The 17,762-nt window shown below is 49.0% G+C and overlaps 2 protein-coding genes across 4 annotated transcripts; one reads left to right on the top strand and one right to left on the bottom strand.

Moving 5' to 3' along the window:
- The first annotated feature begins 1,566 nt into the window (after positions 1-1,566).
- On the top strand, positions 1,567-4,861 carry pnpla4 (patatin-like phospholipase domain containing 4). The gene is made up of 7 exons (XM_079737607.1): positions 1,567-1,711; positions 2,106-2,346; positions 3,195-3,289; positions 3,419-3,554; positions 3,869-3,934; positions 4,180-4,335; positions 4,524-4,861. The coding sequence occupies exons 2-7, from the start codon at positions 2,167-2,169 to the stop codon at positions 4,653-4,655; spliced, it is 765 nt and encodes a 254-aa protein (XP_079593733.1). The 5' UTR covers positions 1,567-1,711; positions 2,106-2,166; the 3' UTR covers positions 4,656-4,861.
- On the bottom strand, positions 4,227-16,571 carry sts (steroid sulfatase (microsomal), isozyme S). 3 transcript variants are annotated; one of them, XM_079737605.1, is made up of 14 exons: positions 16,470-16,571; positions 13,902-13,979; positions 13,223-13,423; positions 12,695-12,816; positions 10,690-10,812; positions 9,798-10,212; positions 8,989-9,125; positions 8,580-8,717; positions 7,285-7,444; positions 6,661-6,782; positions 5,912-6,213; positions 5,187-5,348; positions 4,914-5,090; positions 4,227-4,332 (listed from the first exon to the last, which is right to left on the bottom strand). In XM_079737605.1, exons 3-12 carry the CDS (start codon positions 13,390-13,392, stop codon positions 5,247-5,249), a joined length of 1,791 nt encoding a protein of 596 aa, XP_079593731.1. In that variant the 5' UTR covers positions 13,393-13,423; positions 13,902-13,979; positions 16,470-16,571; the 3' UTR covers positions 4,227-4,332; positions 4,914-5,090; positions 5,187-5,246. The 3 variants fall into 3 exon arrangements, with proteins under 3 accessions (XP_079593731.1, XP_079593730.1, XP_079593732.1); XM_079737604.1 differs by having other exon boundaries at positions 4,914-5,348; XM_079737606.1 differs by having other exon boundaries at positions 4,914-5,348; positions 8,989-9,122.
- Between the last annotated feature and the right edge of the window lie 1,191 nt (positions 16,572-17,762).

Here is a 17,762-nt window from a genome sequence, read left to right as displayed (position 1 = left end):
GGGGTGGTTAAGGTGCTTAGGTTGGAGGAAAAGCGCGGAAGTATTGCGAGTCGTAAAAGTTGTTAGTTATGTGCGGCGATGGCGTGCTTAAGGGGCCCTTAAGGGGTACTTAAGGGGCTGGGGAGGGAGAGAGAGCCAGGGAGCTTAATGTGAATGGATCGGCGGGAACTTTGGACCCCGTGTCAAGAACTTCTCTGTGTTCCCGGTACTAAACGACGGGCGGCATGTGGCTCGGGAGGTAGAGCGGGTCGACTGGTAACCGGAAGGTTGCTAGTTGGATCCCCAGCTCCCCCCAGTGTGGAGGTGTCCCTGAGCGAGACGCCTCACCCTGACTGCTCCTGACCATCTGCCCGTCACCCTGAGGGGTCGACTCCGCCGTCGGAGTGTGAATGGGTGAATTTGTTTATGAATGGGTGAATTTGTGACATTCCGAAGGCAGAGTCAGCCACGCAACTCACATTAACCATTTCATGCACATATTCACCCCTTCTGTGAATAAAGAACGAAATCTTTAATCCTTTTCATGGCCATTTTGTAGTCCTAGGCTGACTCATATCGTGATGTATCGTTGTCGGATTGTAAGAAAGAGAGTTATCCCCGTGTGTGATGCGTTATCTCCTTAAGGTGCGTTCACACCAAACGTGAAGGGGCGACACGATACCGTACAAAGTGAACGTAGAGACACGAATCGGGAGAATTATTTGCTGTGTCGCGCCACACTTTCACCCTGCACAGGGGAGGAGGGATTTGTAGTGCGACAAATTTGCTTGAGATATTTCAACTTTGCCCTGACATTCGCGTGACGCCAGCCAATCAGCGTTCAACAGCGTGGCCACTGAGTGACATGTGTAACGTAAAAGCCAATTAGCGTTCAACCGGCCAACCGTTCCCTGCAGTGCAGTCCGGGGTGAACTGCAGCAAATTCGCCTGTCAAAACACGCACAGCTAGTTTATGATTTGTTGCGCGACAAACCTTGGGCGACAAATGTGTTTTTTGGCGTGAACGCACCTTTAGAGGTAGAGGTACAGAAACACAACATCTGATTGCCCCCGTTGCGAGGATTACCAGTGTAAAACGCTAATCTCTCCTGTGGACAGATACACACACAGGATTAGATATTTTCAGGGTTGGGTTGCCGTTGAAAAACCTTTGATGTAATGGAAATCTTATCGTGTAATCATGAAAAAAACGATAATAGGTCTGTGGGGGGAGGGGAGGTGGTCTGTTTTTTCATAAGTTTGCTGAAATAACCTTACAAACTAAATTGCTTGCGTCGCTTCTTTTGCCTGATTTTCATAAATTAAAAACACAAAATGAAAACAGGAATTACTTATAAGCAATGTCTGGCTGTGTTTAAATGAGCAAAGTATAAATACATAAACCACTTGGATTGATATTTTATCATAAAACGGGCGGTTGATATATTTTTGGATGAACATTCTGCAAGACTTTTACCTTAAAAACGTCAGAACTTTTACTTTGAAACGCCAGGACAAAGAATTCAAACCGGAAGTGAAACGCGTCAGCACGCCGGTGGCTTTGTTATGACCGGCTATTACCGTGGATCTAGTCGTGTTTTGTCGCTTATGACATTATATCTCATCGTTTAAATCATGAAGATACACCAGTCTCCCCCGCTGCGACTTTAGATCTCGCGACATCTGCAAAACTGCGTGAAGACGGAGGTGACGTCGCGATTCTTTATCCCTGGTAAGGAACCGATCCAGTTATAGCTGCTGACCTCAACCTTTTAATAATAATATTAATAATAATAATTAGATAATCATAATTGCCTGGCTCAGGTTGACTATTTTCCTTTTAATACCATTCCGTATACTAATAAAACAAATAGAAATATGCAAATATCTAAATAGAGACCTATCTATCTATCTATTTCTGTGTGCGCAACTCCATGGAGAATGCGGTGATTTACCGACAGGTTACAATTATTAATAGAGGTCTAATCGATTATTGCACTGGGACAAATCAACCATTTTAAACGAGATCATCTGCATGTTTTTCAGCCACGAATTAAAACGTCAATGTGGCTCAGCTGATACGACCCGTTGTGAATTAAATTTAAATCAACTTTAACTACCTTTAGGCGCAGTTCTGCGAAGCAATCCCCCCCCTCCCCCCCCCCCCCCCCTCCTTTCCCGGAGTGAATGGCCGCGCTGAACGTTTCCTTCGCCGCCTGCGGCTTCATGGGGATCTACCAACTGGGGGCCGTTGGGGCCCTCCTGAGACACGGAGACCGCCTGGTGGCGTCGCTCCGGGCGTGCGCCGGGGCGTCCGCGGGCGCCCTGGTGGCCGCGGTGCTCATCACGGCCCCCGACAAGGTGGAGGTAAAGGAACACATGGAGGACGAAGAGCGTTAGATAAGGTTGAGTTTGTGTCTGTGTCTGTCTGTCTGTGTGTTCCCAACTCTCTGTGTGTGTGTGTGTGTGTGTGTGTGTGTGTGTGTGTGTGTGTGTGTGTGTGTGTGTGTGTGTGTGTGTGTGTGTGTGTGTGTTTGTGTACCTACCCCGTCTACGTCTGTGTATGTATGTGCCTACTGCGTGTGTGTGTGTGTGTGTGTGTGTGTGTGCGTGCGTGCGTGCACGTCTGCGCACAATGCGTAACATAATTAAGTTGTACATTAAATAAATATGTTTATTACAATTGGATGAATGGAAGTATCTTTAGTAAGCCTGCTATTTTGATGTACCTCAGATTACATTTTACCGTTGCAGATAGTGCTGTATAATTGCAGATACAGGTTACAGTTACAGATCCATGTTACAGTTACAGATCCGTTTTAGAGTTACAGATCCGTATTACAGTTACAGATCCGTTTTACAGTTAAAGATCCATGTAACAGTTACACATCCGTTTTACAGCAACCAATCCGTTTTACTGTTACAGATTCATGTTAAAGTAACAGATTCATGTTACAGTTACATATCCGCTTTACAGATACAGATCCGTTTTACAGGTACAGAGCCGTATTAAAGTTACAGATCCATGTTGCAGTAACAGCCTGTTACTGTAACATGGACCTGTTACTAACAGGTCCATGTTACAGTAATAGATCCATGTTAAAGTTACAGATCCATGTTAGTTACAGATCCTATTTATGGTCACAGATCTGTTTTACAGTTACAGATCAGTTTTACAGTTTAAGAACCTTTTTAGAGCCCCCTCTCTCTCACAGCACTGCAAAGACTTCACCTACAAGTTCGCGGCCGAAGTGCGAAGCCAGAAGCTGGGGGCCATGACGCCAGGCTACGACTTCATGCTAGCTCTACGGTAACAAACCGATTGTTACGAACGAAAAGATGGCAGAGAGAGAGAGAGAGAGAGAGAGAGAGAGAGAGAGAGAGAGAGAGAGCTGATTGGCTGATGAGGATCTGTCCCTCTGTCCTCCCCTCTGTCCAGGAGCGGGATGGAGGACGTCCTGCCGGGCGACGCCCACAAGGTGGCGGCTGACAGACTCTGGGTGTCCGTTACACACGCCAAGAGTGGGAAGAACAGCCTGGTGGGGGAGTTCAGCTCCAGGGACGAGCTGATTATGGTGTTGTTTCTTGTTCTCTGTCTCTCTCTCTCTGTCCATCTCTGTCACTCCCCTCTCTCTCTCTCCCCCCTCTTTGTTTCTCTGTCTCCCCCCCTCTCTCTATCCCTCTCCCCCTCTCTCTCCGTCTCACCCCCCTCTCTCTCCCTTCCCTTCTCCCCCTCTCTGTCTCACCCTCTCCCTCTTTTGCTCGTCATTAAATGCTAACCTATCTGTGTGAACGCTGATATCTCTCTCTCCCTCTCTCTCCCCCTCTCCCTCTCTACTAAGTACTAATATGATTTCAGAAACTCTCAACTGATGAATCTCTTACCCAGGCGCTGCTGGCCAGCAGCTTCGTGCCAGTCTACGCCGGACTTCGCACCCTGGCGTTCCGCGGACAGGTAATTGAAACGCCGTGGGAATGACTGGGAACGCCGGCATGAAGATGACACATGCATGATGATCGGACTCAAAGAATGACCCTTTCTAAGACTCTCCCTCTCTCTCTCCTCTCTCCTCTCTCCCTCTCTGTCTCGCGCGCTCTCCCTCTCTCTCTCCTCTCTCCTCTCTCCCTCTCTGTCTCGCGCGCTCTCTCTCTCCCCACTCCCCGACTCTCTCTCCCTCCCACTCTCCCTCCCTACCCCAGAAGTATTACGACGGGGGCTTCAGCGACGGCCTCCCCCTCCTCCCCTCCGGCCGCACCCTCACCGTCTCCCCCTTCACCGGGCGGGGCGTCGACGTGTGCCCCGCCCACACGGGGCGGACCCAACGCCACTTCCGGCACGCCAACATGAACATCCTGGTGAGAGAGAGAAAGAGATAGAGAGAGAGAGAACCTCAACAAACTTTGCCATGACGACGGTGACGACCATACCACGACAAACACCAAACCGAAAACACGACGACCGACATTCTGACGCTCTCGGACTCTCGGAAAAGCGGATCACGATCGACTCTGACCACTTCCTCCTCTTCTGTCCCCCCCCCCAGCTCTCATTGGACAACATTGTGAGGCTGAATCAGGCCCTGTTCCCGCCCCCCCTCGCTCGGATGCGGTCGCTATGCCAACAGGGTGAGGAGGACACCCTCCGCTTCCTGAAGAAGGAGGGATGGCTGCACTAACAAGCTAGTGTTAATGAGCTCCAGACTCCTTCATTACTAGAGACTCAAACCGTTTGGGGGCGTGGACAACCCGGGGGCGGTGCTTAAGTGCCGATTGGCCGATTTTTGGTCTCAATCCGGGTCAAAGAGTGTGATGGACAGCTCAACGGACCAATGGCTGGCCGGGGGCCGCAAACCTCAAACCAAATTGAGCGAACAGCACCTGAAAAAATGGAATATAATTGATTATAATAAATGGAATATAATATTCATTCTTACCTTGTTTCAGACTCCTTTGTATCTGTGTGGGAAGGGGGTGCTTCTACCCCTGAGGCCATGTTTCTACAGTAATCCAGGAGGGACAAACGGCTCCTCAGAGATTTTAAATGTATTTTAAAAAGCACAAGTGAACCCCCTTGCCAAGTGTTTTCCTTTTTCAACATCGTAGGTAGAGTTCTAGGAAGGAGAGGGAAGGGTACCGATGAGAAACCGTGTGTATGAATAGGTGAATGAATGTGTGTATGAGTGGGTGAATGAACTGCTGTCGTTTACACTATTGCCACAAAAACGTCATCCATCGTTTTATTTCAGTTATCGTTCAAATCACGACGTTTAGTCCACGCTCCAACCGAAGTCTGTGGCCTTCCGAACTCTGTGGCGTTCCTCCCGGCAGAACAGCCCGCCCCCGGAGCCCCCCTGGGCCGAGCAGGACGGCTGCACACAACAAGATGGACGACGAGGTTAGTGGTCTGACTTTACTAACCAGGGGCTAATCAAAGCACTTTACAATACTGCCTGACATTCACCTACTCACACACACATTCAGACACACATTCCCCATCCATTCACCCATTCATACACACATTCACCAGTTCATACACATATTCACACATTAATTCATACACACATTCACCTATTCATACACATATTCATTGACCCATTCATACACTTATTCGTTCACCCATTTATTCACGCATGCACTCATACACACACATGCGACCATTCCTACACACAATCACACGCATATTAATACACCCATTAGTACATACATTCATCCACACCTTAACCCATTCACCCACAGATTCCTTCACCTATTCAACCACTCATTCACACAACCAGTCATACACGCAATCACCTATTCACACACCTATTAATTCACCCATTCATCCAACCATTCATTCACCTTCTCATACACACATTCACCTATTCACACCCATTCATACACACCTTAACCCATTCATTCACCCACTCATATCCCCATTCACCATTTCACCCACCTGCAGCCAGGGTTTCCAGAGGACGTGGCCCAGGGCCATCTGGTCGTCCACCGGCTCCAGAGAGGCCAGGTGGCGCTCCACCGCCGCCGCCATCGTCACCATGACGACTGCGAACCGCGGCTCCGTGGTGGGAGTGAGGGGCGTGGCCTCGGAGGGGTCGCGGGAGAGGTCGTAGAGCAGCGGGGGGTCGTGGTAGGTGACGTAGGGGGCGTGGCAGAGGCACACCAGGGTGTCAGTGCAGGACTCGCCGCCGGGGGGGGTGAAGACGGGCGTGAAGTAGAAGGCCTTCCAGACCGCGTCCGCTGTGGGGGGGCGGGCAATCATTCACCCATTCATACACACATCATTTACACATTCATACACACATCATTCACACATTCATAAGCACATCATTCACACATTCATACACAAATTCATTCGCACATTCTTTCACGCATTCATACACATATTCATTCACACATTCATACACATTTATTCATACATTCATACACACATTCATAAACATATTCATTCACACATTCATTCACCCATTGATACACATTCATTCACCCATTGATACACACATCATTCGCACATTCATACACACATTCACCCATTCATACACCCATTCACCCATTCATACACACATTCATACAAATTAATTGTCACACGTGGAAATTACGAGTTTCAAGATCTGTCTACCGTTGAAGACGTCTCTCTAGTTCCCCACGGGCCTTGAAAGCAACGCAGCCTTAAAGGCGCAGACTCACAGTTAGGCGGGTGCCAGCGGACGGCGTTGAGGTGGGCATTGCAGTAGTGGAAGAGGAACTCGTGGCTGGACCGCGTCGCCCGGCCCAGCAACAGCGGCATGAGGTCGTGGCCGTCCAGCTGCCTGCCGATAGAACATGATGGAGGAGGTAAACGGACTGAATGAATGGGTGAATGTGTGTATGAATGTGTGCGTTCATACCGAGGTTTTCTATCCAGTGGTCCACTCAAAGCGCTTTACAATTGACTGACATTCACCCATTCATACACACATTTACACCATTCATTCATAAACCAAGTCACCCTTTCATACACAGTCACCCATTCATAAATACATTAATATGCACACATAGACACACCCAGTCATACACACGTTCACCCATTCACGCACACATATTCATACACCCATTCACACACATACACCCATTCAAACACACAATCACACATTCATCCATCCATACACATTCACACGTGCATACACACATTAATACACACATTTACCCATTCATAAATGTTCACCCATTCATAAACACATTCACCCATTCATACACACATTCACCCACACATACACACATTCACACATCCGTACTCACATTCACCCATTCATCCACCTAGTGGGGTCTGACCTGTCATAGGGCAGGGGCGCCCCCATCAGCGCGGTCAGGGTGGGGAGCAGGTCCATGTGGGAGGTGGGCTGGTCCACCACCCGCCCCTGGGGGAGCAGCCCGGGCAGGCTGAGGATCCCCGGGACCCGGATCCCCCCCTCCCAGTTAGTGGACTTACCCGCTGGGGGGGAGAAGGGTGGTGCTTAGGTTAATGAGGGAGGGAGGGGTGGAAGGAGGGAGGGAGGGAGGGAGGGGGTGAGGGGTGAGTAAGGGAGAGAGTGAATGAGTGACTGAGTAAGTGAGTAAGGGAGTGAGTGACCGAGTGACCAAGTGAGTGAGGGAGGGAGTGAGTGAGTGAGTGAGTGAGTGAGTGAGTGAGTGAGTGAGTGAGTGAGTGACCAAGTGAGTGATTGAGGGAGTGAGTGAGTGAGTGAGTGAGTGAGTGAGTGAGTGAGTGAGTGAGTGAGTGAGTGAGTGAGTGAAAGAGTGAGTGAGTGAGTGAAAGAGTGAGTGAAAGAGTGAGTGAGTGAGTGAGTGACCAAGTGAGTGATTGAGGGAGGGAGTGAGTGAGTGAGTGAGTGAGTGAGTGAGTGAGTGAGTGAGTGAGTGAGTGAGTGAGTGAGTGAGTGAGTGAGTGAGTGAGTGAGTGAGTGAGGGAGGGAGGGAGGGAGGGAGGGAGGGAGGGAGGGAGTGAGTGAGTGAGTGAGTGAGGGAGGGAGGGAGGGAGGGAGGGAGGGAGTGAGTGAGTGAGTGACCAAGTGAGTGATTGAGGGAGGGAGTGAGTGAGTGAGTGAGTGACAGAGAAAATAATCTCAAAATAATCTCTACAAACACCTCGGACGGACATAGAAACAACCGCTTCATGATACCGAGGGGAAAACATGACCTCGTTACCAACTTTAATCAATAGAAGTTGACTGGTTTCATTCCCCTGAACCTTTAGCTCTAAAAGCTAGCGTGGAGCAATGCACCCAGCACACACCTAACGCACACCTAGCACGCACGCACCTAGCACGCACCTAGCACACACCCAGCACGCTCCTAGCACACACCTAGCACGCACGCACCTATCACGCACCTAGCACATACCTAGCACGCATGAACCTAGCATGCACCTAGCACACACGCACCTAGCACACACCTAGCACACACCTAGCACACACCTTGCACTCACCTAGCACACACCTACCATACATCTAGCACTCACCTAGCACGCACCTAACACACGGCTAGCACACACCTAGCACGCATGCACCTAGCACCTCATTCGCCCTTAAACTTCATTCTTCATGAAGTTTCCGGGGGCGTCCTCCTACCCTTGTAGACGCCGTTGGAGCCATGGTGGACCTCGCCCTGGTCCGAGACCTCCTCCAGGTGGGCGCCCTGGTCCGAGGTCAGGTACACCAGCGTGTTGCCCCTCAGGTTCAGCCTCTCCAGGGTGTCCACGACGAACCCTGGGGTCGGGGGTCGGGGGTACGGTCAGAGCTCACCTCAGAACACACACCTAGCACACACCTAGCACACACTTAGCACGCACCCACACCTAGCACGCACTTAGCACGAATGCACACCTAGCACGCACCTAGCACTCCCGCACCTAGCACGCACCCTCACCTAGCACCCACACATAGCACGCACACCTAGCAGGCACCTCGCAAACACACAAGCAATTTGTTTGGCGGACATTAATTAACACTAACCCAATTAACCGGCAGGCACACTCACCCACAGCCCAGTCCACCTGTCGGACGGCGTCGCCATAGATACCGTGGGGGCCGGACTCCCTGAAAGTGGGCGTGGCAAAGAGGGCCGTGTGCACCTGGAGGAAGGACAGGAAGAGGAGGAAGGGCTTCCCCGAACTACTGTTGATAGGGTGAGAGGGTGAGGGGATGAGGGTGGGAGGGAGGGAGGGATGGGGGGGGGGGGGGGTGAGAGAGTGGGGGAGGGAGGGAAGGAGTGAGGGAGTGAGGGATGGGGGGGTGAGGGAGGGGAGAGGGAGGGAGTGAGTGAGGGAGGGATGGAATGAAGGGAGGGAGGGAGGGAGTGAATCACTCCACCAGCACCACCGCCACCATCACCTCCATCACCACCAATACCACCTCCACCACCACTATTACCAACTCCACCATCACCACCGCCACTAGCACCTCCACCACCACCGCCACTACCCTCCACCACTCGAACTAGTGCCTATAATTTACATTATACTTTATTTTAAAAGTGCTCTGCTTATTTTGTGCCAATTTTATGAGTTTGCCAATGATTTGCATTTGCTTGGTTAATTTGTTTGCATCTGTGTTTGGGTTTCTTAAGTAACTTAATCATTTATAATTGCTTTAAAAAAGTATGTTAAAAATGCGCCTTCATATTTATAACTGATGACATATGTAAATGACGCCACCACCACGGTGGCGCCACCACCACCACCTCCACCTCAACCACCACCACCACCGCTACCACCACCACCACTACCACCTCCACCACTGCCCACTAACACCACCATCGCCATCGTTAAACCCAGACCGCCGCCCTACCGCTCCATGAAGTCCACCGCCTCCCAGGTCATGCGTGCGGTCAGGTCCTCGCTGACGTAGGGCTTCTCCACCACCTGCTGGTCCCGCATCAGGACGCAGTTCAGCGCACCGATGAGGTGGTCGAACACGAGGTACAGGCCGGCCGAGGCGGCCCCGATCAACAGCAGCCCCAGCCCCACCCGCCGGCCTCCGAACGGGGCGGGCAGGCAGCCGAAGCAAAGGACGGCCGTCCAGAACGAGGCGGCGACCACGTATCGGACATACGGCCACACCTGGGCGAAGACGGAGCCGTGGCCCGGGATGCAGTCCCGCAGGTGGGTCATGGGCGTGCCGTAGAAGAGGTCGAAGCCGTGATTTGCGGGGTGGTGGCAGTGGTCCCCGGCACGCTCGCAGTTCAGACCCAGGTGCCACTTTCCTGGAGGCGGCGGGAAAAGGACGTTAAACGTTTATCGGACGTTTATTGGACGTTTTTCAGACGTTTGTCCGACCAATGACAAGTTCCACAGCAGATTTCACTAGAGACGAACAACGTCCGACAAACTTCGGACGTTTGTGTGAGTGAATGGCTAAGGAAGAGATTTACATTGATTGGGAGACCGAGTAGGTGAGTGACTGAGGGAGTGACTCAGTGAGTGCCTGAGTGACTGACTGAGTGAGTGTGACCGAGTGAGTGTGACCAAGTGGGTGAGCGAGTGAGTGACCGAGTGAGAGAGTGACCGAGTGAGTGACCGAGTGAGTGAGTGAGTGAGTAACTGAGCGAGTGATTGAGTAAGTGACCGAGTGAGTGAGTGAGTAAGTGAGTGAGTGAGTGACCGAGTGAGTGGGTGAGTGAGTGAACGACCAACTGACCGGGTGACTGAGTGTGGGACGGATCCGGGGGGGCGGTACCCACCTATCAGAGCTGTGTTGTAGCCCTGACCTTGGGCCAGTTTGGCGAAGGTCACCTCGTTGCTGGGAAGACCTCCGGAGGAGGCGGAGAAGATGTAGGCTCCCACTCTGCCCAGTCCGACCATACCTGCCCCCAGTAACACACAGAAGGGCATGACAACTCCCCCTCTGGTCACCAGTTAACAAGTTGGGGGGTGGTGGTGGTGGTGGTGTTAGTGGGTCATGGTGGTGGTGGTGGTGGTGGGTCATGATGGTGGTGGTGTTAGTGGGTCATGATGGTGGTGGTGTTAGTGGGTCATGGTGGTGGTGGTGGTGGTGTTAGTGGGTCATGGTGGTGGTGGTGTTAGTGGGTCATGGTGGTGGTGGTGTTAGTGGGTCATGGTGGTGGTGGTGGTGTTAGTGGGTCATGGTGGTGGTGGTGGTGGTGTTAGTGGTTCATGATGGTGGTGGTGTTAGTGGGTCATGGTGGTGGTGGTGTTAGTGGGTCATGGTGGTGGTGGGGGTGTTAGTGGTTCATGGTGGTGGTGATGGTGTTAGTGGGTCATGGTGGTGGTGGTGGTGGTGTTAGTGGTTCATGATGGTGGTGGTGTTAGTGGGTCATGGTGGTGGTGGTGTTAGTGGTTCATGGTGGTGGTGGTGGTGTTAGTGGGTCATGGTGGTGGTGTTAGTGTGTCATGGTGGTGGTGGTGTTAGTGGTTCATGGTGGTGGTGGTGTTAGTGGGTCATGGTGGTGGTGTTAGTGTGTCATGGTGGTGGTGGTGTTAGTGGTTCATGGTGGTGGTGGTGTTAGTGGGTCATGGTGGTGGTGGTGTTAGTGGGTCATGGTGGTGGTGGTGTTAGTGGGTCATGGTGGTGGTGGTGTTAGTGGGTCATGGTGGTGGTGGTGTTAGTGGGTCATGGTGGTGGTGGTGGTGTTAGTGGGTCATGGTGGTGGTGGTGGTGTTAGTGGGTCATGGTGGTGGTGGTGTTAGTGGGTCATGGTGGTGGTGGTGGTGTTAGTGGGTCATGGTGGTGGTGGTGTTAGTGGGTCATGGTGGTGGTGGTGTTAGTGGGTCATGGTGGTGGTGGTGTTAGTGGTTCATGGTGGTGGTGGTGGTGTTAGTGGGTCATGGTGGTGGTGTTAGTGTGTCATGGTGGTGGTGGTGTTAGTGGTTCATGGTGGTGGTGGTGGTGTTAGTGGGTCATGGTGGTGGTGGTGGTGGTGTTAGTGGTTCATGATGGTGGTGGTGTTAGTGGGTCATGGTGGTGGTGGTGTTAGTGGTTCATGGTGGTGGTGGTGGTGTTAGTGGGTCATGGTGGTGGTGTTAGTGTGTCATGGTGGTGGTGGTGTTAGTGGTTCATGGTGGTGGTGGTGTTAGTGGGTCATGGTGGTGGTGTTAGTGTGTCATGGTGGTGGTGGTGTTAGTGGTTCATGGTGGTGGTGGTGTTAGTGGGTCATGGTGGTGGTGGTGGTGTTAGTGGGTCATGGTGGTGGTGGTGTTAGTGGGTCATGGTGTTGGTGGTGTTAGTGGGTCATGGTGGTGGTGGTGTTAGTGGGTCATGGTGGTGGTGGTGGTGTTAGTGGGTCATGGTGGTGGTGGTGGTGTTAGTGGGTCATGGTGGTGGTGGTGGTGTTAGTGGGTCATGGTGGTGGTGGTGGTGTTAGTGGGTCATGGTGGTGGTGGTGTTAGTGGGTCATGGTGGTGGTGGTGTTAGTGGGTCATGGTGGTGGTGGTGGTGGTGTTAGTGGTTCATGGTGGTGGTGTTAGTGGTTCATGGTGGTGGTGGTGGTGTTAGTGGGTCATGATGGTGGTGGTGGTGTTAGTGGTTCATCGTGGTGGTGGTGTTAGTGGGTCATGGTGGTGGTGGTGGTGGTGGTGGTGGTGGTGGTGGTGTTAGTGGTTCGTGGTGGTGGTGTTAGTTGGTCATGGAAGTGGTGTTAGTGGGTCATGGTGGTGGTGGTGTTAGTGGGTCATGGTGGTGGCGTTACACGGTGGTGCTGGTGGTGCCCTGGCGGGTGGAGGACTCACCGGAGCGTACGGGGTATCTCCCGGTCAGGAAGGCGGCCCGGCTGGGGGTGCAGAGCGGGGCGGCGGCCAGGTGCTGGGTGAGCCTCACCCCCATCTGGGCCAGACGGTCTATGTGAGGGGTGCTGGCGGGGGGAGGAGGGAGGGGGAGACACCACCCAGGTTCAGGGGTGGTGGTCACTCACTCTCTCCCTCACTCACTCACTCATTCGGTCACTCACTCACTCAATCTCTCCCTTGCTCACTTACTCACTCAGTCAATCGGTCATTCCCTCACTCTCTCACTCACTCATTTGGTCTCTTACTCACACACTCACAAAACAACTCACTCAGTAACTAACTCACTCACTCACTCACTCACACACTCACTTGGGCACTTAAACACACTCACAAAACACTCACTAACTCACTAACTCACTCACTCACTCCCTCCCTCCCTCCCTCCCTCCCTCTCTCCCTCCCTCACTCCCTCACTCACTTATATATGATTATTATTTTTAAAGTTGTCACGACCTCTCATGCGTGCGTTACCTGATGGTGTTGTTGCCGTAGCAACCCAGGTCTCCGATGCCCAGGTCGTCCACCATCATGAGGACGATGTTGGGCTTCTCCTTGGCCCAGAAGGAGGTTGCAGAGGAGACCGGGAGGAGGAGGAGGAGGAGGAGGAGGAGGAGGCACGGCGGGGTAAACAGTCCCATCATGGCAGTCCGACACCTCCTCTCAAGTTATCACCTGGTCGGACGCAGCAGTTTGAACAGTGGATTATTAATAATAATAATTATCATTATAATACATTTACATTCTCATTCAGGGCGTTTAGCAGACGCTTTTATCCAGAGTGACACACAATAAATCCATTTTTCAGAAGAAAGAGAAACAACAATTTATATATGTCGGTACAGTAAGGATGTTCATAGAAGCAAGTGCCAAGCATTAACAATCACTAGGTTAACCCATTCCCCGTACACAACAGAGACAGCTAGAGTAAGATGCTACATTGCTACACAACTATGTACTATAACTAAGTACGACATACAATAAGTGCGTACATTAAGTGCCAGGACGTATACAACATACAATAAGTAGGAGGGATAATAATAATAATAATAATAATAATAATAATAATAATAATAATAATAATAATAATAATAATAATAATAATAATAGTAAAGAATGCAGAGGGGTATTATTGTGGATTACGTTCACTCACGAGATTTGTAACCAACCCAGAACTGTGAATCGAATCATGGATCTTTTCCAGAGGCGAACAGAAGCTGCTTGTGGAGGTCTATGAGGAGTACAAGCATATAATAACTCAAAAAGGGAACACTGTTACCATTAATAAAAACAGGGAAGCCGCCTGGCAATAAAATCGCCGATCTTTTGAATGAAAAAGTAGTATTAAGCGTAACATGTTTTAATGTAATATTGACTGTAGATTAGTAATCAGGGAGATAGTGTTGTGGTAATGTGTCGGACTTGCACCCGATCCCCACCTAATCAGTGATTTAGGAAGGAGTACTGGAGAAATCTAAAAACTTTTCATGCCATTTATTTTTTATTTCTTTGAATATTCTAAATTGACTGACCATAGTATTTTTCTCAACAGAAGTCGTCTTGGCTGCTGCCGTGAAACTCACCTGAATTGAATTTATGTGGCTGCAATTTCCCATGAAGCATTGTCTTTGTCATTAATCACGTTTCCATCTAAAAGGTGATGCAAATCTTTAGAAAGTTCGCAAAAAATAAATTCAAATTAGGTGCGTTTCCATCAAGTGGTTGGAGCGAAAAACTACACACATTCCAGGGCTTGTCGTATCCTTTTGATAACATCCTCTCTTAGGTCCTGATAAATAGTGGAATTGCGTTGTTTTCCATCTGAAATAGCTGTAATGTTTTTTTCTTCGATGAGAGCATGGAAAAGTTGTACCTCTTCAGCGGTCCACACGTATCTATTATTCACATTGGCCATCTGTCCCATGGACGCATTTAAAGGATACATTGTACATATTTATAATTCGAAATTCGTCGCAGCCTTTATACCACAGATACTCCAGGGTCTATAGCATATAACCGCGTTTTCTGATTACAGTTTAATGCATTTTCCACAATGTACCACCAGCTCTCGTTTTGAAGGCTGAACTTTACTGGAATTACTTAGTAGGTGTCCATATATCAGGGATTAATGGACACGGTATAATTAAAGGATATGCAAACATAGACATCCTATATCATATATATATATATATATATATATATATATATATATATATACAAACGCTTAAAAATATAGATATATTGATGCTACAAGTTGATGTCGGCAGGGTTGTATTGGCCGGTCGTTATGTGGGAATCGGAAGGACGTTGTCATTCCTGTGTGTTCAATGTTCGCTGCGTCACAGCTGTTTCGAAAAGGGTGTTTCAATCTCCCATTTTGCGCATTTACTCTCTTTCGCATTTACCTCAAGCGAGCGGATAAACTTTTTTGCGAATTGGAGGATTTTTATGCAAATTTTGGTGTTTCCATCACCGTTTACTAATTCGATTCTTCAAAATTCGCATAAAATCTGGGGGTTGGAAACGCAGCTAATGTGACAAAGGCTTATCAGTAACATTAATATTAACATTAACTTTACCATGGGTTTTTGCAAGTTATATTGGGGTTCTAGGGATATTGTAAGATATATTTATGATATAAAAAGTAAATTGTTAGGCCTAATTTCTCTGATATAATAATAATAATAACAACTGCAAGAATTCGCTGACGTGCCCAGGATGCGAAATCGGGTCACCCGTACTATAGGGCAGATGCTAGAACACTCAACCAACTGCTGGTTCTTAGATTTGATAGAATACATACATTTGTGTGAAAATGTGTTTAGAAAACATCCACGATAACAATAGATAGCAATTATTTTCATTATTTTATTTGCATCATTCAATCTTAGATGCTTAGCGAAAATATACGCTGTTTGTACTTCATATATGTACATTTATGACAAAATCGTGAGGACTAGGCTTGGTGGAACCTTCTGAAGGTACACTTGTTTCCGACAGATGGGACTTCTCTGAAACATCGCTCAAGTAAGCCTGACAGTTAGCCTGGTACCGACCAGGTTAATTTGGTCTGATAAATTGCCATGGTTATTTAGCGGAGATTCCCTTAAGTCACGTTGATGGAACGCAACTCTGGCTTAAAGTAGCGAGGCTAAGCGAAATAAGCCCGGCTTTGCCTTTAGCTTGGTTGATGGAATACCCCCCAGGTTGAGATCAGTGGTTCTCAAATGTCTTGATTATTTTTATTATTGGTTCTGCATTAACTGTTGGTTTCTGCATTACTCCTATTCTAATTAGTGATAAAAAATAATATGTCATGCATTATTATAGTATTATTATTATTATTATTATTATAATTATTATTATTATTAGTAGTAGTAGTAGTAGTAGTAGTAGTAGTAGTAGTAGTATCATAATATACAGAGTGAACACAAAATAAAAAAATTGGTAAAGAACGTTTATTAGTCAGAAGAAAGTAGGAAGGGGAGGGATGGGAAGAAGGTTATGGGGTGAAAGCAGTCTTAAAGAGGTGGATTGATTTATTATATGTATAACTATTATATATTATATTATTATAACAGTTTCGGTTTTTGTTTGCATTGCACGCAGACTAACGGGGCGCGTGTAATACTGCTGTTTGGCACTATGCATGCTCAGTGCGCAAATACGCGTATTACGCACGGACACAACACTCAAATTCAAATTGCGTGCTCAAACTCACCATTCCATGGTTCTGGGTCGATTTTGCAAGTTGGCGACACAACAATGGGGCAAAGCCTTGGGAGGAAACGTCAAACCACCCAAGAGCGCAAGCATTTGGTCATGTGATCCTCGACAAACTTTGGATTGGATGAGGCAATCATCTGGGAGATCCACATCGGTGAAACGGGTTCTCCTGCCAGGGACGAAAGTGGCCGCCTGCAACACAACGCAGGCTGAGAGAGGATCCTGTGTTTTAGCTTTATACTGGTCTACCGCAACGCCGTTTCCTGTTCTGTACTTCCCACGAGTGTGTCTGCGGCGCCGGATACAACGTCTTTCCAAGAGGGAGAAAGATAAGAACATAACAAGAACATCAACAGCAAAGAACAAGTAGAGTTAATAAGGATTTTTGCCAATTAATTTGAAAAAGAGGTATCCGAAACGGATATACCACTATCGGTAGTTCCGTGTTACTGGAAATCCCGCCCTCTCTCTGGCCAATGAGGCAGTCTTGAGCATTCCTTTCCAGGCCTTCTGTAAACTGATTAACTGGTAAAATAAAGGTAAATAATATATGAAGTGAAAAGTATTTTTGACATACAAAGGGACACACACACACTTCCTCGCTCTCTTTCTCTCTCTCTCTCTCTCTCTCTCTCTCTCTCTCTCTCTCTCTCTCTCTCTCTCTCTCTTTCACATACACAGGAAGAGACAAACACAGACACGCTCACACACACACGCTCACACAAAGGTCGTTTCCCTGACGCGCATCGATCTCCCGGAGCAATTCGTTTGGCGGGAGGCGGGACCAATCAGCGCCTATCGACAAACTCCCCCCCCCCCATGCGGCTCTCTATAACAACGCGCTAGACGTGCGCGGTCCAGCGAGGCGTTTGACTGTCTATCGCGGAGATAAACAAAGTGCTTTAGTTTGTGTGTGTGTGTGTGTGTGTGTGTGTGTGTGTGTGTGTGTGTGTGTGTGTGTGTGTGTGTGTGCGTGTGTGTGTGTGTGCGTGCGTGCGTGCGTGCGTGTGTGTGTGTGTTTATTAGTAGTTGCTTGTTTGTCTGTGAGTGTGTGTGTGTGTATTAGTGTGTCTGTGTGTGTGTGTATGTATGTGTCTCTTAATGTGTGTGTGTTTGTGTATGCATGTGTTTGTGCATGTGTGTGTGTGTGTTAGTGTATGTGTATATATTACTGTGTCTGTGCGTATATGTGTGTGTATATTACTGTGTCTGTTTGTATATGTGTGTGTATTAGTGCGTGTGTGTGTGTATATGTGTGTGTTTGTGTGCCATGAACCTCACCCTCCAA

The sequence above is a fragment of the Pollachius pollachius genome, assembly GCF_949987615.1.
Source record: "Pollachius pollachius genome assembly, chromosome: 6".
Classification (NCBI taxonomy): Eukaryota; Metazoa; Chordata; class Actinopteri; order Gadiformes; family Gadidae; genus Pollachius; species Pollachius pollachius.
Note: the sequence above shows the minus strand (reverse complement) of the source record. Positions and strands in the feature narration are given on the sequence as shown.

Coding starts and splice junctions, on each gene's coding strand:
- pnpla4 (XM_079737607.1), top strand. CDS start 2,167: ATGGCCGCGCTGAACGTTTCCTTCGCCGCCTGCGGCTTCATGGGGATC. Junction 3,555..3,868: donor CCAGGGACGAGCTGATTATG/GTGTTGTTTCTT, acceptor TCTCTTACCCAG/GCGCTGCTGGCCAGCAGCTT. Junction 4,336..4,523: donor ACGCCAACATGAACATCCTG/GTGAGAGAGAGA, acceptor CCCCCCCCCCAG/CTCTCATTGGACAACATTGT.
- sts (XM_079737604.1), bottom strand. CDS start 13,392: ATGATGGGACTGTTTACCCCGCCGTGCCTCCTCCTCCTCCTCCTCCTC. Junction 7,445..8,579: donor CTCCAACGGCGTCTACAAGG/GTAGGAGGACGC, acceptor TCTCCCCCCCAG/CGGGTAAGTCCACTAACTGG. Junction 5,349..5,911: donor TCTGGAAACCCTGGCTGCAG/GTGGGTGAAATG, acceptor TGTTGTGTGCAG/CCGTCCTGCTCGGCCCAGGG.